This window comes from Solanum pennellii, chromosome 8 (genome assembly GCF_001406875.1).
Source record: "Solanum pennellii chromosome 8, SPENNV200".
Classification (NCBI taxonomy): Eukaryota; Viridiplantae; Streptophyta; class Magnoliopsida; order Solanales; family Solanaceae; genus Solanum; species Solanum pennellii.
The window spans coordinates 63,447,148-63,474,063 of record NC_028644.1 but is presented as its reverse complement, the minus strand read 5'-3'; the positions used below and the strand labels follow the sequence as shown (position 1 = coordinate 63,474,063).

Sequence of the window (26,916 nt, the reverse complement as noted above, 5' to 3'; positions counted from 1 at the left end):
GTAGTCTTCTTCTTTGTCAATATGTAGTTTGTATGCCATATAGGAGGCTTAGAAGGCCTGTTGGATCTTCTAGTCATAACAACAGGAGTAAGAGCAGACTATACTAATGGAACCTGGTTCTGATCATGTGAAACATGAGAATCAATATGAAGAGGTGCAGACTGTATTGATGCAATCTCATTCTGATCCTGAGTATTAGTAATAGATAAATCATGGTTTGCAGTATCATTAGCTCCATATTGATCATTTTGTACCATATTCCTGAAGACTATACATGGTGTAAGGTCATCATCTGTATGTGTAAATATAGTAGGTGCAATTGCAAGCTCAGTTGCCTCATTCGGCCTTGTATCTTGAAAAGGAAATATATCTTCAAAGAAAATAACATCTCTGCTAACAAACACAAGTTTGGATTCAACATCCAATAGTTTGTATCCTTTTTTATTTATAGCATATCCCAGAAACACTGCTTTCTTAGCCTTAAGAGCAAATTTATCATTCCTGCTAATATTTGTAGCAAATGCCAAGCAACCAATCACTCTAATGTGAGCTAGAGAAGGTGATTTATGATAGAATAGCTCATATGGAGACTTATTTCCAAGGACAGACAAAGTATTCTGTTGATGATATAAGTAGCCGCTTCCACACAATCTCCCCAAAATCTATTAGGCAAACAACCTTGATATTTAATAGCCCTTGTAATTTCCAATAAATGCCTGTGTTTCCTTTCCACTACTCCATTTAGTTGTGGAGTGTGTGGGCAGGATCTTTGATGAATAATACCATGCATAACAAACAGATCATGACAAGTAGAATTCAAAAATTCTCCTCCATTATCAGACCTAAAAACTTTGACACATTGGTTCTTTATCATCAACAGATAATGTTTCAATACAACTATTACATCAGACTTTAATGCTAGTAAAAATGTACATGTCCATCTAGACTTATCATCAACTAAAGTAAGAAAATATTTCATCCCATTGTAAGTAGCCACCTTATATGGACCCCAGACATCCATATGTATCAAGTCAAATATCTCATCTACTACAGTATGACCCACAGAAAATGAAACTCTAGTTTGTCTAGCTTGTGGACAGATAAGATTGATCAATATGAAAGCTATTACAACTAAATTCTTTTATTTTCCTAAGTACTCCCATAGGAACATGTCCTAATCTCTTGTGCCAAAAAGCTGGATCTGCATTATTTGTTCTAACTGCAGACATAGTTGAATCCTTGCCTGCTGTTGATTTGCATTCAAGTTTAGTACATACAACCCATCTTCTATATCACCAATCCCCTTGACCTTCCCAGCCAAGAGGTCCTGCCATACAAATATTTTTCTGAGAATTCTCCATTGTTTTGTTGGTTTCATTCAAGACATTGAAGATCTGGTTGAGTTGTGTTGGTGATGAGTTCTTCATCATTTTCAGTATTTGCTCTTGTGTGACATGACCTTCTTCTCCTTGTGATTGATCCCCCATGGCTGTATGTGCTTTCCATTCCACATGATCCTGCATATTTTGCAGTTGTCTTTGTGTGTTAGTACAATCTCCTATCACTATATTAACTTTCCTCTTACCCTTGAAGTAATCTGGATATCCAATAAGCAAATATCAATTATCCTTCACATGACCAGTTGCATTACAGTTATCACACTTCTTCAGCTTATTATAATCTGCCCTAATATGCCCCTTCATGTTGCAGAAATCACAATACAAGGAATGAAAATTTCTTCTAGGATATGACTGCCTATTATTATTGAATTGTGGTGATCCAGCAACTCTACCAGAATACATAGCTAACGATTCTATTCTTTCGTGAATAGAACCAGCAATTCCTTTTTGACTCTCATCCTGTATGATCAATGCATATGCCTAATTTATACTATGAAGACAGGACATCATTAGAATGTGACCTCTTGCCTGTGAATAACTGTCATCCAGCCCCATTAGAAATTGGAGCAATTTCTAATATTGTATTTGTTCAACATAGTCCTTTGTTTTATTACATCCACAACTAGGTGAGGGTAAAATTGAGTCATACTCATCCCATACACTCTTCAATTTGGTAAAATAAGCAGACACAGTCAAAGTTCCTTGTGTAAGAGTGAAGATGCTTCTATGTAATTGGAAAAGTCGAGATCCATTGATTTTGTCAAATCTTTCCTTGAGAACGAGCCATACCTGATTCGCACTTGATGAATAGAGAATACCGCTAAGCAAATCTTTACTTAAGTCACAGGTAATCAGAGTGATCACAATCGCATTGTAACGATCCCAAATTTTCTTCAAAGGTTCATCAAAATCACTTCGCAAAACAGAGCCATCAATGAATCCCAACTTGTTTCGTCCAAGCAGAGCAATCTCCATTGCGCGACTCCATAATGTGTAATTCTCCATCCCTGTCAACTTAATTCCAACAGAGAGAGCTCCAGCTACATCAGATGAGCTCAAATACAGTGGGTGATTGTGATCAATTGTCACAAAACCTCCATTGATTCCATTATCACGATCTGTGGAAGCTCTGTCAGTAGATGCTCCCGTCAATCCATCCTCATTCACCATTGTAAAACAATTCTGACAGAATCTCTCGATCTATCTTCAAAATCCTGATAAATCCCTAAAATTGCCTTCCTAGCTCTGATATCATGTTAAGATCAGTGAAAGTGAGAAAAAATTATATTGAATGAATGAAATCTGTTACAAGCTATCTATTTATACAAGAAAGGAAAAATACTAAAAATGTTGTTACTAACTAACTAACAGTGACTCATAGTTTGTTAATTTATTTTAACTAACTTCTAATTACAAATCAACATCTGTACATTTAACTACTAATCAACACCTGTACATTTAACTAGTTGCTCAACAAAAGATAAGAACAACTTTTCAAATATATTGTCAAATCTCTATATGTTAGAATCATCACAAAGAGCAGCCTTTTCACAAAACTTAATCGAATTCCATAAAACATACATTATGATGAAACTTACGTTTTTGGCATTTTGCAGTCCCTTAGGCCACAATACATTTTTACTGATCAGAAATGAATTATTAGGGTTAAAAAAAATTATATGAGATATGTGTTATTTATCTACTTAATTACTGGATCAACTTCTTCAACGTCACTGGTAAACGACGATCCATTGCAATAATTTACCCATACTCGATTCCAATTATAAAAGTCTGCCATAACAAATTATATTAGCGGGTATTGAAAGAATGGGAAACATTTATTTGGCGAATAATTTTCCGAGACAAATAAAATTGTTATAAAAACCAAATTCACTAGTATTTGTTTAAAATTCTCCATATTAATTTTCAACAACATTCTCGTGAAATCAATAGTATAATTTTTCATCAATTGAATAAAGATGTAAACTTACTTACTAACATGTAACCTATTATAACTACTCTATATTAGATTTTATGATTTAAGTAGCAATAAATGATCTCCAGCAAAAATTAGTTCATCTGGATTATTTTGGGGAGTGTTATTAAATATTCCACCAAACTTAGTTTGATCCTGCATTAAGTTGGAGGAACCTGTTGGTTGAAATGTACGACAGTGGCAATCTTTTAGGTTCTCGCACCACCCTCCGCCCGAAAAGAACAAATATAGCGAAATAAAATTAAATATACGATGAAAACAAAACACTAATTAATTAAACAAACTTACTTGAAGGTAAATTATCCAACTAGAAGCTCAAGCATCAAATCCCCAATCAAAGTAATATGACGGCGGACTTCCGTCGAGACAAACTATTTAACAAAAACAAACCATCAAATCTAATTCTAATGAAAAAATAAAATGAATATAATTATATATATTTATGCCAGCGCCTTGTGTTGTAGAGTTATGTACTTTTGTGATATTGATTTTTTGCGCCTCCGCAATGAATTTAGTTAGAAAAATCAGAAAAATTATATTTGTTGCCATACTGCAATAGTTCCTAGCCTAAAGAGAAGACTTGTATATTTATATTCATAATTTAACTATTGATTTATTTTTTAATCTTGAAACAAGAAATAAGTAGCAATAGCACCACCTAGTATATGTATAAATATGCTAGTAAAAATGTTCTTTACCTATATGGTAGCTAGCATATAGACAATTTTTTTTTTATATGCAAAATTGATGTGTGTGACTAATTAATGTGATATTAGACCTAGTGTATGGTAGCAAAAATACTCTTTATCTATATGGTAGCTAGCATATAGACTTCTTCTTTTTCATATGCAAAATTGGTGTGTGTAACAACTAATTAATGTGATTTTAGACCTAGTATTTGATAGCAAAAATGCTTTTTACCTATATGGTAGCTAACATATAAACATTTTCTTTTTTATATGTAAAATTGATGCGTGTGACTAATTATTGTGATATTAGACCTAGTATATGGTAGCAAAAATGCTCTTTATCTATATGGTAGCTAGCATATAGACTTTTTCTTTTTCATATGCAAAATTGGTGTGTGTAACGACTAATTAATGTGATATTAAACCTAATATATGATAGCAAAAATGTTCTTTACCTATATGGTAGCTAGCATATAGACATTTTTTTTATGTGCAAAATTGATGCATTTCGTGAACTTCGTGCGTCAAACGTGCATTTCGTGCATTACACGTGCATTATATGTGCATTTTGTGCGCACATTTCGTACGTCATCTTTTTTACTTCAGATTGATAACGTGTTTTTAATTAATAAACAAAAATTAATATTAATGCAATTGTGATGTGAATACAATTTTGCAACCTTGACTCTCTCCTTCTTCTTCTTCTTCTTCTTCTTCTTCTTCTTCTTCTTATATGTTCCTTTTATCAGATTTTGTTTTTACCAAATCCAAACTTGAATCTGTATTCACTTGTGTATTAGCAACCCTATAAGAAATATTCAAAATTATTAACTATGAATGTATGAAAAATTAAACAATATATGATGTATGAATGCTAATGCAGATTATTACAATCTATTGAATATCAAATATGTAAACAAACTCACAAAAAAATTGAAAAATGGACAGAAAATCATGCATTTTGTCTACTTGACCTGCCAGGAATCATAAATTGAATTGATTATGAAAAGTGGAGTCTGAATGTATGGAATAACATTCTGAGAGAAAAGGCACTGCACCATATATATCATCAATTAGGAAATGTATATATACATAATGTTATAATTAGAGTGAAATATTGTTTATACTACTTACTATAGTATATATAAAGAAAGAAATTGTTTTTGTTATAAAAGCTTAAGCTTTTACCAGACTTGGTTCCATTACAGACGTGCAAGCTGACGGCAAATTCTTAGTTAATCCCTAAGAACGGAAGAGGAAAAAGATTCATCATGGTATCTACTTCTTAAACATATCAAAATTATTAAAAGAAAAAAAGAAGAAGAAGATGTGACTCACATGTAGGTTAACAATTTTTCGATACAACTCTTGAATATATGAAGTACCATAGATTGTCTTGCTGCATTATTATTAATCATGAACGAGGCAAGTGAATCGAATTTTCTTGAGATCATATATAAGAAGAGTGTGCTGACCTATTGATAAAAAAGGCAGCATCTGCGACACATTTTACTTTAGCACTCTCTGGAAGGAGACATTTAAACTTATCGCAGTTCAACATTGTTGCCAACCCTCCTGCTGATGTTCCCGTTAGAATTGCCTAAATATTCAAGATTTAGCCAAGTAGAATTTTTTATTTTTATTTTGAAAAAAAATAGTATGATAGTATTAGGTAGTAATACATATTCTTACATTTTCAGCACTTTTCATTCCTTTGCTCCATAAATCTTCCATAATAGCCTTAAATATTCTTGCGCCTCTTAAGTACAACTTGTTCTCCTAACATACATTATTTGAAAAATTTAATCAGAAAAAAATTACGAAATTAATAAATATATACACATGTAGTATATTTCTTACAGGGTGAACTTGTTCAACATCACTAGTGAAAGATGAACCGTCACAATACTTCACCTTCACCCTATTCCAATTATGAAACTCTACCAATTCCAACAATGTTTTGGAGTCAGAAGACGTGGGTAAAAGATTTTCATTAAAATGCACACATATAAGTAATAATGTGTATCACCTGGATTTTGTTTAGAAGTATTATGAAGTACACCCGCGAAAAAGTCGTGTTGTTTCATATGGTTGGAAGAACCTAAGGACGTAGTTGAACGATCAAGGCAATCTGGGATACTTTCGCACCAACTACCTCCCTACGAATATGAATTTTTTTTATCCGCAATTAGCTAATTAGTTATGTAAATATATGAAAATTAATTGAAAAGAAGAATTAAGTGACTAACTTCCAAGTAGATAATCCAACTGCGAAATCCTGTACCATATCCTCTATGAAGATGATATGCTGGTGGACTTCCATCGAGACATACTGGTTGACAAATTAAAACAAATGATTAGTGTTTGTTTAGTTTTCTTTCAGTAATTCAAAAATCTAAGTATACTACCTGCACCTTGGGCAGTTGCGCTTTGGAGTATTGTGATATTAACGTACAAAAAATCATCTTTATTAGTGAGAACATGAGTTGCACATAATATTGATAAAAAGACTAGTAAAGCCAACACAAACGTTGTCATCCTACGGCAAACAAAAACAAGTGTAAATTATACTTAAAAGGGCTAAGGCATTAGGGATCATTACCAAATTTTCGAATTAAAATCAAGAAAATCTCAAATTATTAAAAGTGATGAACGTTATATTGATCTTATATAGCTAGCTCAATAAATTTAAAACCATGTCCTCAAACCAAATTACAATTTAGGCAATTAAACGATATCCAACAATTCACATTGTAATCATAAAAACTGCAATATCTCTCATTTTGCAATGAGTGAAACCAAAAATGAGAAAGATGTGCTCAAGCACCCAACACATACAAGGGGCTCAAAATCGACGATCTTACTCAACACATATTTTTTTTTGTAATCTTACTTGATTTCACTCATTGAAGATTTTTTATACAATAGAAGATCAACGAGGATACTCACATATCCACTATATATATGGACTTGAAAGTATGTGCATATAATCACACACTATTTTTTTTTAATACTTAATAGATATATAAAAGGAGAATCTCTTTTTGCTTGGAAACCAAATTAAAGGTATAACATGAAAGGTGAAGACAAAAATAAATATGCCAAAAATTGAAATATGGCAACAAAGAGAACAAAGTAACCTTGATGAAGTTAATAAAACATAGAATGTGAAAATATATACCTTATGACAAGCCCAATGACGATTTTCATTTCAAAAATAGAGAACTCCATAAAATACTTATGATACTTAATAACAGATAGTATTAAATAAATAGTATAAAATAATATTAATATTTACTGTGTACTAATCCTAGTCCTATTAGGATTAGTATTCCTTAATCCTAGTCCTATTAGGATTAGTACTCCTTACTATATCTTCTATATATATCTTCCATGTATTCCCTTAACACTTTAATACAATCAATATTCCTTCATGGTATCAAGAGCCAGAAAACCTAGATCTTCTTTTCTCTAGTTTTTTTTTCTCTCTTTAGGGCACCGATCGTTCCCTCTCTTCTCTTGGGCGGCGGCAGCCATGACAACCGAGGTGGATCCTCTAGATTCACTTCCTTCTGGCGTTAAACTCCTTCTCAGGCATCTTCATGCCCTGATTCCCGAAAAATTATCAGACATAAATTACCCTACATGGAAAATCACCGTTCTTACAGCCCTTGAGGCCAATTACCTTCTCAAATACGTCGATGGAAGCACAGAACCGCCGCCGGCAGTCATCACCGCCACGGACAAATCAGAAAAAACCAATCCGGCCCATGCCGCCTGGAAAGCCGTGGATGGCCAGATCCGATCATGTTTGATTGCGGTCATCTCTCCCACGGTTCAGAAACACGTCCGATCCTACACAACTGCTTCAGCCCTGTGGACGGCCCTCGCAACACGCTATGCATCAATTTCCCACTCTCATATTTTTCAATTGCGTGATCGTCTCCACACAATTACCAAAGGCACGAAAACTATGGCGGAGTATTTAGACGAGGTCTCCACCATCATCACAGCCCTCGACACCGTGAACGAAATCATTCCCGAAAAAGATCTCGTCATGTGCGTCGTTCGGGGGCTCCCATCAGCTTACTCCTCCATTAAACAGGCGGTTCGCATCAGTCCAACGCCCGTTGACCTGGCTACTCTCTCCTCGTGGCTAAAAAGTGAAGAAATCAACGTGGATCTGGAGAGCAAACTTCTTCTCCGAGAAGCCGCTGTTATGGAGCCGGCCACCGCCCTCACCGCAAGCCAGAACTATCGCGGGGGGCGTGGTGGCGGCCGGCAGGGGAGCCGCGGCGGCTACGGCAGAAACAGCGGAGGCCGCGGGCGCGGCGGTCGGCAGGGCAGTCGTCCGCCGTACGACGGTCAGCAGCACGGCAGCAACAACAGCCTGCACTCCTTCGGCAGCGGCGGGCAGTCATCTTCCAGCGGCGGGCAGGGCACTTACGAGCGGGATCGTCCAACTTGTCAAATCTGTCAGAAAACAGGACACACCGCTGTTCGTTGCTGGTTTCGGTATGAGGAGAGCCGAAATAGTGATAACCGTGCCAATTATGCATCTCAAGCCGGCCCTTCCTCTGAATGGCTGTTGGATACTGGGGCCAACATGCACGTTACTTCTGATCTATCCAAGCTTAACGCTCCAAATCCATATCATGGCTCCAATGGTATTACTGTTGGCAACGGTGAGTCCCTTAATATTTCTCACACTGGCACGGGTACCATTAAAACCCCCACCGCTATCTTTCACCTAGGTAACCTTACCCACGTCCCTTCTATTAAATCCAATCTCCTTTCAGTTCACCAATTCACAAAAGACAATAATTGCTCACTCTTGTTCACCTCTAATGATTTTCAGATCCTAGACAATACTACCAAGAGGGTGATTTTTCAGGGCCCCTGTGAGCATGGTCTGTACGTTCTTCCTGGCACAAGTTCGTCTGCCCACCCAGTTTCAGAAAGCGTTCCTGTGGCTCCGGTGGCTCTTTCGGCTGATGGCCACAGTCTGTTGTGGCACAGTCGTCTGGGTCACCCGTCTACTCAAATAATAAATTCTTTAATGTCTCAATTAGGTTTTTCTTCCATTCATGTAAACAATTGTGACTCCTGTTCAATTGCTAAATCTCATAAATTACCTTTTACTTTATCTGAGAAGCGTACAACTGCACCTTTTCAACTTATTCATTCTGACCTATGGGGTCCTACTGCTGTTCCTTCATTTGCTGGTTTTCGCTATTATATTTGTTTTGTGGATGATTTTACAAAATACACTTGGTTGTACCCACTAAAACACAAATCACAGGCATACACCACCTTTGTCACTTTTGAAAAAATGGTCAAAACACAATTCAATTCTCATGTTAAACTTTTTCGAAGTGACAATGGAAAGGAATATGTCAATAACATCTTTGGCCAGTTTCTGCAATCCCTGGGAATTATACATCAAACCTCCTGTCCATACACTCCCGAACAGAATGGGGTGGCTGAGCGTAAGCATCGCCATCTCATTGAAACGGTGGTTACTCTTCTACATCAATCTCATCTCCCTGTCTCCTTTTGGGTAGAAGCTCTAGCCACCGCAAACTACCTCATTAACAGAATGCCCAGTCACACTCTCTCCAACAAATCACCCTATCAACTCCTTTACCAAGAACTTCCCAATTATACCAACCTCCGCGTCTTTGGGTGTCTTGCCTACCCTTGGCTACGCCCTCATATTACTCACAAATTACAACCCCGATCCCGTCCTTGTATTTTTTTGGGCTATCATCCTACCTCCAAGGGTTATCGCTGTCTTGACCCACAAACTCATAAAGTCTACATATCTCGTCATGTCAAATTTGTCGAAAATGAGTTTCCCTACGAGTCTATTTCCTCCTCCACAAATACATCATTCATTGGCGTCCTTCCCCTTTTTCCAACATACTCACAGGGTCCCTCACCACCTTCCCCCACACCTCCACCCACTACCCAACCACCCCTCATCACCCCTTCGACCGTCACCCACAATACACCCGCAACCACCACCCACACTCACAACCAACCCGAACCACCCCATACCCACAACATCTCCAGCCCGATCCGTTTTGGGTCCTTCCCGGCCACCCCCGAATCACCACCGCCCGTGCCACCCCCCAATACTCATCCCATGTTAACCCGTGGCAAAGCCGGTATCTTTAAACCCAAAACCTTTCAGGCTACCATACTACCAAATACACCCCTTCCCGATAGTGAACCAACAACCTACTCTGTTGCCTCAAAAAATGCTTATTGGCGTCATGCTATGGATGACGAGTTTAAGGCTTTGACTGATCAGAAAACTTGGGTTCTTGTACCTAAGCCCCATGGGCGGCACCCAGTGGGCTGTAAATGGGTGTACAAAATTAAACACAATGCAGATGGCAGTATTTCCAGGTACAAGGCTCGTTTGGTTGCTAAAGGCTACAATCAGGAGTATGGGCTTGATTACTCCGAGACATTCAGTCCTGTTATTCGGCAGGAAACCATTCGCCTGGTACTGTCACTCGCCGTGCGCAACAATTGGCTCATCAATCAGTTGGATGTTTCCAATGCTTTTCTTCATGGCATGCTTGATGAAACTATCTACATGACGCAACCACCGGGCTATGTTGATCCCCGCTTCCCTCAACATGTTTGCAAACTCCAGAAGTCTCTGTATGGGCTCAAGCAAGCCCCCCGTGCTTGGTACACACGTCTGAAAACGTTCCTCCAGGGACTCGGCTTCACGTGTTGCGTACACGACACGAGTCTGTTTACTCGACATTCAGCACACGGTACAGTCATTCTTCTTGTCTATGTAGATGATATCATTATTACAGGCTCTACTGCAGCTCTCATTCAGGATGTCACTCGAGCTATGCATACTACCTTCAAAATGAAGGACCTTGGCCCGTTACATTATTTTCTGGGAATGGAGGTTTCTCGGACAGGCAGCGGCTTGTTTCTTCATCAGTCAAAATATGCTCGAGATCTGTTGCAGAAAGCTGGACTGGAAAAATGCACCAGTCAACCAACACCGATGGCAGTCTCTTCGTCTACGAATGGAGCCGACACCCCCTTTGCCGATATCACCCACTTCCGCAGCCTCATTGGGGCTCTACAGTATCTGGCCATTACCCGTCCTGACATCCAGTTTGCTGTCAACCGAGTTGCTCAGCGCATGCATCAACCAAGTGAACATGATTACCATTGTCTAAAACGCATTCTCAGGTACATTTTTGGCACTCTTGGTCGTGGTTTACTCATTCGACCCGGGGACTTGGAGCTTCGGGGTTTCTCAGATTCAGATTGGGCGAATGATAAAAATGACAGAAAATCTACATCGGGGTTTCTCGTTTTTTTGGGGCCGAACCTGATCTCCTGGTGTACAAAAAAACAACCCAAGGTCTCTCGGTCCTCGACTGAAGCTGAATACCGCGCCCTTGCTCTTCTTGCTGCTGAGACCATGTGGGTCACATATATTCTTCGCGAACTCCGCGCCACTCACACTGTTCCTGCTCTCTATTGTGACAACAAATCAACCATCTGTGTGGCCAAGAATTCCGTCCTACACACCAGAATGAAGCATGTTGATACCGATTGTCTCTTTGTTCGCGATGAAGTTCAGGCCGGCACCATGACTGTGCAGTATGTACCCACTGAAGAACAACCGGCTGATATTCTCACCAAGCCTCTCCCGAGCCGACAGCACGATTACCTCAGTTCCAAGCTTCCGTTCGCTTCCGCTCAGCTCAGCTTGAGGGGGATAATAACAGATAGTATTAAATAAATAGTATAAAATAATATTAGTATTTACTGTGTACTAATCCTAGTCCTATTAGGATTAGTACTCCTTCCTATATCTCCTATATATACCTCCCATGTATTCCCTTAACACTTTAATACAATCAATATTCCTTCAAATCAAAACACTCCTTTATAAACTAATGATCACCCCAATTATCTCTTTAATTTTCTGCATTATATAATTTTCAAGAAGAAAAAAAGATTGAACAATTAGAAGTTGTTGATAGTAAAAGAGTTGGATAAAGAATCATTTATATTTTTGTCTTTTTGACATTTTATCAAATTATGAAAGCAAATACAAAATGATGTGGTGAATGATCAACAAAAGAGATAAAAGAGCAAAATATCTTTAGAGTTAAGTTACTATGAAGAGAAAGTTTCTTATGAATTATAGAGGTACATAGCATTTGGGTAATATGAAGAAACATGAACGATATTAATTATTATAATATATTCCCCATATTAATGATGACTTTATTAATGTCCCATTTGAAATTATTGAGTGAATAGGGACCAAACAAATGATTCATCTATACAAGATACTTTTCAATCCTTTAATTAAAATATAATAAATAAATAATTTATGATTGTTATTTGTTAACACAAGCATTACCAAAAAGGGTAATGCATTTGTCCTCCTCTTGGAATTCTAGAATCTTTCCATATTTATTTTCTGTCTTCTTTTATTATTATATATATATGGGAAACATCAAAATCAATAGACTAAGGGAAAAGAATTCAATGAACTTTTAAGCCTTAATAAAATGTATCCTTGCTCGTTTATATTATACTTAAATTAAAGGTGCGCTAGATACAAAAAGAACTATGATAAATTTGAGGTGGCTGAATAAATTTAAATGAACAAGTAAAAGGTAAAACGTCTAATTTTGACATAATGGTCAAGGAAAAAATAAAATCGAGAAAGTAACGATTGAATGAAGAGAAATCAAATGATTTATTCATTTGAACATAACTAAGAGTTTTTTTATCCCTTAACTAAAATTAATGAATAATTCATGTTACATATCTAAATTCGATTAATTATACTCTCTCTATATATATCTGAAACACTTGTTAATGGTGACTACAGTCTGAAAATATTAAATAGAGTGTTTAGCAATGGCATACGTTAAAAGCAATGCATACATAGTAATAAAAGATCCATTCAACGCTCTAATTGATTCTCCAATTATATAGTCTTTTTAACGTTCTAATTAATTCTCTAATTAAGTGTCAGAAATATATCATATATGAATTAACGTCCTAAGAAAACTCATATCGAAACTCTATCACAAAGGTTTTCGTATGAGTTTGTCATCCTACAAAAACAAGTTTAAATTTTACCTAAGCCATTATTCTTTTCTTTTATGTATATGTCCCATCAAAAAAACATAAAAACCTTTGTAACGCTACTATAAAGTATTGGCGTTCATGAAAACTATTTATCCTAAAAGTAATTATTTTCGTTTCAATCAAAAAGTAATTTCAAAAGTGATCATCATAATTACCGGCAAATTGGTATATATGTACCTATACTAGCTTAGCCGCATATAGTCTAGAGTGCTCAAGTCGACACTGTTTATCAAAAAATTATACTATATATATAATAAATTATACGAAACATACTGTTATTCATATATTACACTTATGATACATAAGAGCAATGGTAATTTTGAAGTGCTTCAACAATTGTACGTTGTAGGGAATATGAATTTGAAGAACCATAATTAACTTAATTTATCAATGAATTGCATAGACAGTAATGAAGTAAATAAGAAAAATAAGAGTTGCAAAGTGTTGAAATGAGTTTTTATTTTGATGATTAACGAACAAATGTCACTAGAACATAAACAACCTTTAACAATCGGAATTTGGTTCCTAAATTGGGTGCTTAGTCACTTTTTTGGTCCATCAGTGTAGTAGTTTCAAAGTAATTTTCATGTTTTTTATTTTTTGCCTCTGTAGCATTGTCAAAGTTAAATTTGACTATAATAATATATTTATGTAGTAACTTAATATTAAGGAAAAATGAGAAAAATTAAAAAAATTCTTTTGCAAAATGAATAGTAAAATGAAATATTTATTTTTGATTAACGATCAACTAAAATTTAACTGGAGGGAGTAACTATTAGCAGTTCTCTTTTGGACCATTGAATGAAGAGGGACCAAAGGTTTGATTCATCTCAATATAATTAAGAGTTTTTTATTTCTTTATTAAATTTAATGAACCATTTATTATCTATTAATTGCTTACATCATATTTATGTGGCAGCCTTGTTTTTTAAAAATGTAAGTCTAAACCATACATTATTATGCTATAAAAAAAAAAAGTAATTAGCAAGATTTTTTTTTAAAGCAACAAGCAAAATGAAATGCACTCACAAAGAAGAACATTTTTCACAAAACTTGAAATGTAATTTCAGTGAGAAAAATTACATGTGCTGCTAAAATAATTTCATGAATAAATATTAAGCGAGCAGGGTATTAGTAGGGTCATTTTTACATTAAAAATTTAATATTATTTTAACTAATACCATTTCGAATTTACAATATTAATAACATTTGTAAATATTCATTTTTCACTTAAAAGGAAAAGATTTATTATTGTAAAGGACTATAAGGTAGTAGAAGGGGCATTTTTGGAATTACGATTTATTAGGCAGCCTTTTCTTTTTTTCTCTTATTACTTTTACTCTTTTTGTTATATAACTAATTTTGGATTAAAATGTTAAAATTATTTTAATGAACACAATGAACCATCACTTTAAATTCATAATGTTAATAACATTTGTGAGTATTCGTCTACATTTAATGAAATAATTTGTTATAAGATACATATACATTACTTATTTCAAAAAGTGTTGTTCAAATCGAGAAATTTGAGTAACAAAACTCTAGATATTTTTCATTAGAATAAGTATCTCTATTGATAGCTGATTAAGAGCTACAAAATTATATAGAAGCGAATATAATATTCAAATTTCATTCATTAATAATTAGTTTTACAAAGCACTATTTAACGATCCTTAGCTAAGGATATGGATCGATATATTGATGATTTTCGATTCGGTCAAAGAACCAATGACCCACCACTTCTGCTATTGTCTGTGTAATAAATAAAATGTTAGAAATAAAAATCAAATAGACAAATAAAACAAAAATAAAAAATTACTACCTTATTATATAGGGAAAATTGTATATAATAGCAAACAAATAACCTAAAACAAATGGAATAGCTAGGGTTTGATTTAATTGTGCTCCATAGCAAACGGTAGCTAAAATTCGCCAGCGTCTCTCTCCCAGAGATCTCACTCGCCACTCTCCATTCTCGCTCGCCTCTCTCGCTTTATACACAGAAGTGTATAATTCTGTTTCTGTTTTGTATAAAGCGAGAGAAAATTGTATATACACATGCAAAAATATATATATTCGTGTTACACACTTAATTATACAATTTGCAAACATTTTACATCAAATATTGCAGAGAAAAAGGTCAACGAATTATACAATTACGAATTATACAATTGCAGTGAAATACAATTTTCTCTAGCTTTATACAACAGAAGTGTATATATTGTGTTTCTGTTTTTGTATAAAGCGAGAGAAAAACATATATCTTCTTGCTATACACTTAATATTGCAGCGAAATAGGCAGTGAATTATACAATTGTGCATTATACAATTGCAGTGAAATAGGATAGCGAATTATACAATTGCAGCGAAATAGGCCAGCGAATTATACAATTTAGGCCAGCGAATTGTACACTTGTATATGCATAGCGAATTATACAGTTTTATGTTTGCTATGGAGTGCAATTATGCAAAGTTTGCTATAGCATACAAATATGAATTTTTTGTTTGCTATATGTGAAAGTTGCCTATTATATATTGTTGGACCGGAAGTATCGAACCAATACTTGTCCCATATAATATCTTGATGTATGTGACAAGAGGTGATAAAACAACCTCTTAAACTTAAAAAAAGATTTATTGATCATTCTGGTTCACCAAAATTTTGTAATTTTTATTTAAATGTATATATATGAAATATTCGTTAATATTTGACTGTAAATTATACAACAATTGAAAAGCAATATGGGAATCGAAAAAAGTTTAACATTATCAATAGTGTTGGATAAAAGTATAACTATTAGCTAGATTGTGATTTCAAATTGAAAATACGTCATAATTCAAAGTTGAGGGGAAAAATAAAGAATATAATTTACTTTATGAATGTTAATTTGTCCCGCAAGATAATTCAAAATATCTTTTGATCTCCATTTTATTACAATGTTATATATAAATAGGCCACTAACGATATAATGTTAAGAAAATTATGAATTTTGTATTTTTCAACTTCTTCAGAAATAATAACAAAGAAGTGAAGGATTAATGTACGTAAATACTTAACAATCGAATACTATATTAAAAATAAATAAATAGTTAAGTCTAAGTGTGATTACTCTAATTAATTCAGCAAATTGGAAGAACGGTTGAAATTTGGAAAGGTGAAAGGGTCAATTTAACAATGAATTTAATGATTATTTAACTAAAACACAAGCCCACCAAATCATAGGGAATAATGAAAACTCACATGTTGATGAAAAAACATGCACTTGCGACGCATTTAATCTTTACATAATCATTTGAAAAGAGAGCCTTGAATTTATCGCCGTTTAAGATCGTGGCTAATCCCACCGCAGATGATCCAGTTAGGATTGCCTAAAATAAATTGCAATTTTATTTTGAATTAAAATAATAGAAATTATTATCATCATTACTATTTCATCTTTAAAAAGAGCAAGATTTTAACACCAACATGATATATTGCCTGAATAGAAATTGTATCCATAAAAGTACAACCAATTCAATAATTTCAGTGTTGAACAAGCTAATTCATTCAGAAATTCACATCAAATAAAAAAGCATTTAAAGTATACAATGTTAAGATCAGTGAAAGTGAAAGAGGAAAAATTATATTGAATGAATGAAATCTGTTACAAGCTATTCATTTATACAAGAAAGGGAAAATACTAAAAATGTTGTTAATAACTAACTAATAGTGACTCATAGTTTGTTAATTTATTCTAACTAACTTCTAATTATAAATTAACATCTGTACATTTAACTAGTTGCTCAACATCCTCCCTCAAGCTAGGAGTATGAAAAATATTCTTCATTCCTAGCTTGGTAAGCAAATACGTGTGTTGTAGATGAGTGAGTCCCTTAGTGAATAAATTTTGCTGGTTGTTCTGTTGTCTTCAGGTACAAAGGTTGAACCATTCCCAATTGTACCTTTTCTTATTTTTCATTAGAATAAGTATCTCTATTGATAGCTGATTAAGAGCTACAAAATTATATAGAAGTGAATATAATATTCAAATTTCATTCATTAATAATTAGTTTTACAAAGCACTATTTAACGATCCTTAGCAAAGGGATATGGATCGATATATTGATGATTTTCGATTCGGTCAAAGAACCAATCACCCACCACTTCTGCTATTGTCTGTGTAATCAATAAAATGTTAGAAATAAAAATCAAATAGACAAATAAAACAAAAAAAAAAAAATTACTACCTTATTATATAGGATAAATTGTATATAATAGCAAACTAATAACCTAAAATAAATGGAATAGCTAGGGTTTGATTTAATTGTGCTCCATAGCAAACGTTAGCTAAAATTTGCCAGCGTCTCTCTCCCAGAAATCTCGCTCGCCACTCTCCATTCTCGCTCGCCTCTCTCGCTTTATACACAGAAGTGTATAATTCTGTTTCTGTTTTGTATAAAGCGAGAGAAAATTGTATATACACATGCAAAAATATATATCTTCGTGTTATACACTTAATTATACAATTTACAAACATTTTACTTCAAATATTGCAGAGAAAAAGGTCAACGAATTATACAATTGCGAATTATACAATTGCAGTGAAATACAATTTTCTCTAGCTTTATACAACAGAGGTGTATATATTGTGTTTCTGTTTTTGTATAAAGCGAGAGAAAAACATATATCTTCTTGCTATACACTTAATATTGCAGCGAAATAGGCAGTGAATTATACAATTGTGCATTATACAATTGCAGCGAAATAGAATAGCGGATTATACAATTGCAGCGAAATAGGCCAGCGAATTATACAATTTAGGCCAGCGAATTATACATTTGTATATGTATAGCGAATTATACAGTTTTATGTTTGCTATGGAGTGCAATTATGCAAAGTTTGCTATAGCATACAAATATGAATTTTTCGTTTGCTATATGTGAAAGTTGCCCTATTATATATTGTTGGACCGGAAGTATCGAACCAATACTTGTCCCATATAATATCTTGATGTATGTGACAAGAGGTGATTAAACAACCTCTTAAACTTAAAAAAAGATTTATTGATCATTCTGGTTCACCGAAATTTTGTAATTTTTATTTAAATGTATATATATGAAATATTCGTTAGTATTTGACTGTAAATTATACAACAATTGAAAAGCAATATGGGAATCGAAAAAAGTTTAACATTATCAATAGTGTTGGATAAAAGTATAACTATTAGCTAGATTGTGATTTCAAATTGAAAATACGTCGTAATTCAAAGTTGAGGGGAAAAATAAAGAATATAATTTTACTTTATGAATGTTAATTTGTCCCGCAAGATAATTCAAAATATCTTTTGATCTCCATTTTATTACAATGTTATATATAAATAAATGGCCACTAACGATATAATGTTAAGAAAATTATGAATTTTGTATTTTTCAACTTCTTCAGAAATAATAACAAAGAAGTGAAGGATAAATGTATGTAAATACTTAACAATCGAATACTATATTAAAAATAAATAAATAGTTAAGTCTAAGTGTGATTACTCTAATTAATTCAGCAAATTGGAAGAAGGGTTGAAATTTGGAAAGGTGAAATGGTCAATTTAACAATGAATTTAATGATTATTTAACTAAAACACAAGCCCACCAAATCATAGGGAATAATGAAAACTCACATGTTGATGAAAAAACATGCACTTGCGACGCATTTAATCTTTACAGAATCATTTGAAAAGAGAGCCTTGAATTTATCGCAGTTTAAGATCGTGGCTAATCCCACCGCAGATGATCCAGTTAGGATTGCCTAAAATAAATTGCAACTTTATTTTAAATTAAAATAATAGAAATTATTATCATCATTACTATTTTATCTTTAAAAAGAGCAAGATTTTAACACCAACATGATATATTGCCTGAATAGAAATTGTATCCATAAAAGTACAACCAATTCAATAATTTCAATGTTGAACAAGCTAATTCATTCAGAAATTCACATCAAATAAAAAAGCATTGAAAGTATACAATGTTAAGATCAGTGAAAGTGAAAGAGGAAAAATTATATTGAATGAATGAAATCTGTTACAAGCTATTTATTTATACAAGAAAGGGAAAATACTAAAAATGTTGTTAATAACTAACTAATAGTGACTCATAGTTTGTTAATTTATTCTAACTAACTTCTAATTACAAATTAACATCTGTACATTTAACTACTAATCAACAGCTGTACATTTAACTAGTTGCTCAACATCCTCCCTCAAGCTAGGAGTATGAAAAACATTCTTCATTCCTAGCTTGGTAAGCAAATACTGTGTTGTAGATGAGTGAGTCCCTTAGTGAATAAATTTGCTGGTTGTTCTGTTGTCTTCAGGTACAAAGGTTGAACCATTCCCAATTGTACCTTTTCTCTTATGAAATAACAATCAATGTCTATGTGTTTGGTTCGTTTATGGAAAACTGAATTGGATGCAATTTGTATGGCAGATTTGCTGTCACTATATATAGGCACTGGCAACTTTAGTTCCACCCCTAACTCCTTAAAGAGACCAACCAGCCATATAATTTCTGTAACTGTTGAAGCCAAACTCCTATACTCGGATTGAGATGAGCTTATTGAAATCGTGTCCTGCTTCTTTGACTTTCATGAGATCAAAGAACCTCCATATGTAACCATGTAGCCAGTGATTGATTTTGTGTTGTTTGGACATGCAACCCAATCTGCATCACAGTATGCAATTAACTGGTTATTTGTGTTAACTGTCATAAGAATTCCTAATCCTGGTGCTTGTTTGACATATCTTACTACCCTCATTGCTGCTTCCATATGACATGTCTTAGGGCTATGCATGAATTGACTTAGGAGCTGCACTGCAAAAGTTATGTCTGGTCTTGTTATTGTTAAGTAAAGCAATCTTCCCACCAATTTCTGATACACACTAGGATCATCCAGCACCCTATCATCTTCATTATCAGTAGGAAAATGTAAGTCAAACTCTGTAGTTGTGAGCTTTTGATTCAGCTCAATAGGAGTTCGAACTGTCTTTGAGTTAGATAATTCAATGTCAGAGATTAGCTCAAGACAATATTTTCTTTGATGCATAAGAATCCCTGAATCATTTCTGGCAAACTCTATTCCCAAAAAATATCTCAATTCATCCAAGTCTTTCATCTTGAACCTGTCTTTGAGAATACTTTTTGCCTCCAATATCAACTTGTGATCATTCCTTGTAACAAGCAAGTCATCAACATAGATTAACACCATCACTAAACTTGTCCTTTGTGCTTGGTGAATAATGAGTAGTCATAATGACTCTGCTGAAAACCAGAGTCAATTAGAGCTGAGGTTAGTTTAATATTCCATTGTCTGCTAGCCTATTTGAGTCCATATAGTGACTTGATGAGCTTGCATACTATCCCTTTCTCCCCTCTGTGAACAAATCCCTGAGGAAGTTTCATGTGTACTTCTTCATTCAAATCACCTTGAAGAAATGCATTGAATACATCCATCTGATGTATTTGCCAATGATGTGCAGCAGCCAAACTGATGACCACCCTGACAGTTACCATTTTTATTACAGGTGAGAAAGTCTCCTGATAGTCCAGCCCTTCTTTTTTATTATAACCCTTGGCTACTAACCTAGCTTTGAACCTATCATCCTCACCATCAGCCTTATACTTTATTTTGTACACCCATTTACACCCTATGGCCCTCTTGTCCTTAGGCAACTCAACAAGTTCCCATGTGTGATTATTTTCCAGTGCTTGTATTTCATCTTGCATAGCTCGAATCCACCTAGAATCCTGTAGGGCCTCCTTATATGAAAGGGGTTCCTTTTCCTGGGAGAACTTAGTCAAATAACTCCCATAAGCTGGTGAGATGCTTTGATTGTCGATTACATTAGCAATGGAATGAGGGAAATTTCCAGAAGTAGTCTTCTTCTTTGTCAATATGTAGTTTGTATGCCAGATAGGAGACTTAAAAGGCCTGTTGGATCTTCTAGTCATAACAACAGGAGTAAGAGCAGACTATACAAATGGAACCTGGTTCTGATAATGTGAAACATGAGAATCAATATGAAGAGGTGCAGACTGTATTGATGCAATCTCATTCTGATCCTGAGTATTAGTAATAGATAAATCATGGTTTGCAGTATCATTAGCTCCATATTGATCATTTTGTACCATATTCCTGAAGACTATACATGGTGTAAGGTCATCATCTGTATGTGTAAATATAGTAGGTGCAATTGCAAGCTCAGTTGCCTCATTCGGCCTTGTATCTTGAAAAGGAAATATATCTTCAAAGAAAATAACATCTCTGCTAACAAACACAAGTTTGGATTCAACATCCAATAGTTTGTATCCTTTTTTATTTATAGCATATCCTAGAAACACTCTTTCTTAGCCTTAGGAGCAAATTTATCATTCCTGCTAATATTTGTAGCAAATGCCAAGCAACCAATCTAATGTGAGCTAGAGAAGGTGATTTATGATAGAAAAGCTCATATGGAGACTTATTTCCAAGCACAGACAAAGTATTCTGTTGATGATATAAGTAGCCGCTTCCACACAATCTCCCCAAAATCTATTAGGCAAACAACCTTGATATTTAATAGCCCTTGTAATTTCCAATAAATGCCTGTGTTTCCTTTCCACTACTCCATTTAGTTGTGGAGTGTGTGGGCAGGATCTTTGATGAATAATACCATGCATAACAAACAGATCATGACAAGTAGAATTCAAAAATTCTCCTCCATTATCAGACCTAAAAACTTTGACACATTGGTTCTTTATCATCAACCGATAATGTTTCAATACAACTATTACATCAGACTTTAATGCTAGTAAAAATGTACATGTCCATCTAGACTTATCATCAACTAAAGTAAGAAAACATTTCATCCCATTGTAAGTAGCCACCTTATATGGACCCCAGACATCCATATGTATCAAGTCAAATATCTCATCTACTACAGTATGACCCACAGAAAATGAAACTCTAGTTTGTCTAGCTTGTGGACAGATAAGATTGATCAATATGAAAGCTATTACAACTGAATTCTTTTATTTTCCTAAGTACTCCCATAGGAACATGTCCCAATCTCTTGTGCCAAAGAGCTGGATCTGCATTATTTGTTCTAACTGCAGACATAGTTTGAATCCTTACCTGCTGTTGATTTGCATTCAAGTTTAGTACATACAACCCATCTTCTATATCACCAATCCCCTTGACCTTCCCAACCAAGAGGTCCTGCCATACAAATATTTTTCTGAGAATTCTCCATTGTTTTGTTGGTTTCATTCAAGACATTGAAGATCTGGTTGAGTTGTGTTGGTGATGAGTTCTTCATCATTTTCAGTATTTGCTCTTGTGTGACATGACCTTCTTCTCATTGTGATTGATCCCCCATGGCTGTATGTGCTTTCCATTCCACATGATCCTGCATATTTTGCTGTTGTCTTTGTGTGTTAGTACAATCTCCTATCACTATATTAACTTTCCTCTTACCCTTGAAGTTATCTGGATATCCAATAAGCAAATATCAATTATCCTTCACATGACCAGTTGCATTACAGTTATCACACTTCTTCAGCTTATTATAATCTGCCCTAATATGCCCCTTCATGTTGCAGAAATCACAATACAAGGAATGAAAATTTCTTCTAGGATATGACTGCCTGTTATCATTGAATTGTGGTGATCCAGCAACTCTACCAGAATACATAGCTAACGATTCCATTCTTTCATGAATAGAACCAGCAATTCCTTTTTGACTCTCATCCTGTACGATCAATGCATATGCTCAATTTATACTAGGAAGACAGGACATCATTAGAATGTGACCTCTTGCCTGTGAATAACTGTCATCCAGCCCCAATGGAAATTGGAGCAATTTCTGATATTGTATTTGTTCAACATAGTCCTTTGTTTTATTACATCCACAACTAGGTGAGGGTAAAATTGAGTCATACTAATCCCATAGACTCTTTAATTTGGTAAAATAAGCAGACACAGTCAAAGTTCCTTGTGTAAGAGTGAAGATGCTTCTATGTAATTGGAAAAGTCGAGATCCTTTGATTTTGTCAAATCTTTCCTTGAGAACAAGCCATACCTGATTCACACTTGATGAATAGAGAATACCGCTAAGCAAATCTTTACTCAGGTTACAGGTAAGCCAAGTGATCACAATCGCATTGTAACGATCCCAAATTTTCTTCAAAGGTTCATCAAAATCACTTCGCAAAACAGATCCATCAATGAATCCCAACTTGTTTCGTCCAAGCAGAGCAATCTCCATTGCGCGACTCCATAATGTGTAATTCTCCATCCCTGTCAACTGAATTCCAACAGAGAGAGCTCCAGCTACATCAGATGAGCTCAAATACAGTGGGTGATTGTGATCAATTGTCATAAAACCTCCATTGATTCCATTATCACGATCGGTGGAAGCTCTGTCAGTAGATGCTCCCGTCAATCCATCCTCATTCACCATTCTAAAACAATTCCGGCAGAATCTCTCGATCTATCTTTAAAATCCCGATAAATCACTAAATTGCCTTCCTAGCTCTGATATCATGTTAAGATCAGTGAAAGTGAAAGAGAAAAAATTATATTGAATGAATGAAATCTGTTACAAGCTATCTATTTATACAAGAAAGGGAAAATACTAAAAATGTCGTTACTAACTAACTAACAGTGACTCATAGTTTGTTAATTTATTCTAACTAACTTCTAATTACAAATCAACATACGTACATTTAACTACTAATCAACACTTGTACATTTAACTAGTTGCTCAACAAAAGATGAGAACAACTTTTCAAATATGTTGTCAAATCTCTATATGTTAGAATCATCACAAAGAGCAGCCTTTTCACAAAACTTAATCGAATTCCATAAAACATACATTATGATGAAACTTACGTTTTTGGCATTTTGCAGTCTCTTGGGCCACAATACATTTTTACTGATCAGAAATAAATTATTAGGGTTAAATGGACAGAAAATCATGCATTTTGTCTACTTGACCTGCCAGGAATCATAAATTGAATTGATTATGAAAAGTGGAGTCTGAATGTATGGAATAACATTCTGAGAGAAAAGCCACTGCACCATATATATCATCAATTAGGAAATGTATATATACATAATGTTATAATTAGAGTGAAATATTGTTTATACTACTTGCTATAGTATATATAAAGAAAGAAATTGTTTTTGTTATAAAAGCTTAAGCTTTTACCAGACTTGGTTCCATTACAGACGTGCAAGCTGACGGCAAATTCTTAGTTAATCCCTAAGAACGGAAGAGGAAAAAGATTCATCATGGTATCTACTTCTTAAACATATCAAAATTACTAAAAGAAAAAAAGAAGAAGAAGATGTGACTCACATGTAGGTTAAAAATTTTTCGATACAACTCTTGAATATATGAAGTACCATAGATTGTCTTGCTGCATTATTATTAATCATGAACGAGCCAAGTGAATCGAATTTTCTTGAGATCATATATAAGAAGAGTGTGTTGACCTATTGATAAAAAAGGCAGCATCTGCGACACATTTTACTTTAGCACTCTTTGGAAGGAGATATTTAAACTTATCGCAGTTTAAGATTGTTGCCAACCCTCCCGCTGATGTTCCCGTTAGAATTGCCTAAATATTCAAGATTTAGCCGAATATTTCTAGTAGAACATCTTTCACAATCCCTGGAGAGATGATTCACTAATAGTAGGATTTTTTATTTTTATTTTGAAAAAAAATAGTATGATAGTATTAGGTAGTAATACATATTCTTACATTTTCAGCACTTTTCATTCATTTGCTCCATAAATCTTCCATAATAGCCTTAAATATTCTTGCCCCTCTAAAGTACAACTTGTTGTCCTAACATACATTATTTTGAAAATTTAATCAGAGAAAAATTACGAAATTAATAAATATATACACATGTAGTATATTTCTTACAGGGTGAACTTGTTCAGCATCACTAGTGAAAGATGAACCGTCACAATACTTCACCTTCACCCTATTCCAATTATGAAACTCTACCAATTCCAACAACGTTTTGGAGTCAGAAGATGTGGGTTAAAGATTTTCATTAAAATGCACACATATAAGTAATTATGTGTATCACCTGGATTTTGTTTAGAAGTATTATGAAGTACACCCGCGAAAAAGTCGTGTTGTTTCATATGGTTGGAAGAACCTAAGGACGTAGTTGAACGATCAAGGCAATCTGGAATACTTTCGCACCAACTACCTCCCTACGAATATGAATTTTTTTTATCCGCGATTTAGCTAATTAGTTATGTTAAATATAAGAAAATTAATTGAAAAGAAGAATTAAGTGACTAACTTCCAAGTAGATAATCCAACTGCGAAATCCTGTACCATATCCTCTATGAAGATGATATGCTGGTGGACTTCCATCGAGACATACTATTGACAAATTGAAGCAAATGATTAGCATTTGTTTAGTTTTCTTTGAGTAATTCAATAATCTAAGTATATTACCTGCACCTTAGGCAGTTGCGCTTTGGAGTATTGTGATATTAACTTACAAAAAATCATCTTTATTAGTGAGAACATGAGTTGCACATAATATTGCTAAAAAGGCTAGTAAAGCCAACACAAACGTTGTCATCCTACGGCAAACAAAAACAAGTGTAAATTATACTTAAAAGGGCTAAGTCATTAGGGATCATACCAAATTTTCGAATTAAAATCAAGAAAATCTCAAATTATTAAAAGTGATGAACGTTATATTGATCTTATATAGCTAGCTCAATAAATTTAAAACCATGTCCTCAAACCAAATTACAATTTAGGCAATTCAACGATATCCAATAATTCACATTGTAATCATAAAAACTGCAATATCTCTCATTTTGCAATGAGTGAAACAAAAAATGAGAAAGATGTGCTCAAGCACCCAACACATACAAGGGGCTCAAAATCGACGATCTTACTCAACACATATTTTTTTTTGTAATCTTACTTGATTTCACTCATTGAAGATTTTTTATACAATAGAAGATCAACGAGGATACTCACATATCCACTATATATATGGACTTGAAAGTATGTGCATATAATCACACACTATTTTTTTTTAATACTTAATAGATATATAAAAGGAGAATCTCTTTTTGCTTGAAAACCCAATTAAAGGTATAACCTGAAAGGTGAAGACAAAAGTAAATATGCCAAAAATTGAATTATGGCAACAAAGAGAACAAAGTAACCTTGATGAAGTTAATAAAACATAGAATGTGAAAATATATACCTTGTGACAAGCCCAATGACGATTTATACTTATGATACTAATCAAAACACTCCTTTATAAACTAATGATCACCCCAATTATCTTTTTAATTTTCTGCATTATATAATTTTCAAGAAGAAAAAAAGATTGAACAATTAGAAGTTGTTGATAGTAAAAGAGTTGGATAAAGAATCATTTATATTTTTGTCTTTTTGACATTTTATCAAATTATGAAAGCAAATACAAAATGATGTGGTGAATGATCAACAAAAGAGATAAAGAGCAAAATATCTTTAGAGTTAAGTTACTATGAAGAGAAAGTTTCTTATGAATTATAGAGGTACATAGCATTTGGGTAATATGAAGAAACATGAACGATATTAATTATTATAATATATTCCCCATATTAATGATGACTTTATTAATGTC

At 34.1% G+C, this 26,916-nt stretch overlaps 2 protein-coding genes and 1 pseudogene across 2 annotated transcripts; all 3 read right to left on the bottom strand.

Moving 5' to 3' along the window:
- Positions 1 to 5,050: 5,050 nt before the first annotated feature.
- LOC114078453 (pectin acetylesterase 8-like) lies at positions 5,051 to 6,623 on the bottom strand. Its single transcript, XM_027919326.1, has 9 exons — positions 6,494 to 6,623; positions 6,335 to 6,417; positions 6,115 to 6,244; positions 5,946 to 6,025; positions 5,778 to 5,864; positions 5,561 to 5,685; positions 5,424 to 5,484; positions 5,274 to 5,327; positions 5,051 to 5,137 (listed from the first exon to the last, which is right to left on the bottom strand). The coding sequence occupies exons 1-9, from the start codon at positions 6,621 to 6,623 to the stop codon at positions 5,051 to 5,053; spliced, it is 837 nt and encodes a 278-aa protein (XP_027775127.1).
- Positions 6,624 to 19,860: 13,237 nt separating this feature from the next.
- Positions 19,861 to 20,481, bottom strand: LOC114078452 (uncharacterized mitochondrial protein AtMg00810-like). The gene has a single exon (XM_027919325.1). It carries the CDS (start codon positions 20,479 to 20,481, stop codon positions 19,861 to 19,863), a length of 621 nt encoding a protein of 206 aa, XP_027775126.1.
- A 3,759-nt stretch (positions 20,482 to 24,240) lies between these two features.
- LOC114078451 lies at positions 24,241 to 25,866 on the bottom strand (annotated as a pseudogene).
- Between the last annotated feature and the right edge of the window lie 1,050 nt (positions 25,867 to 26,916).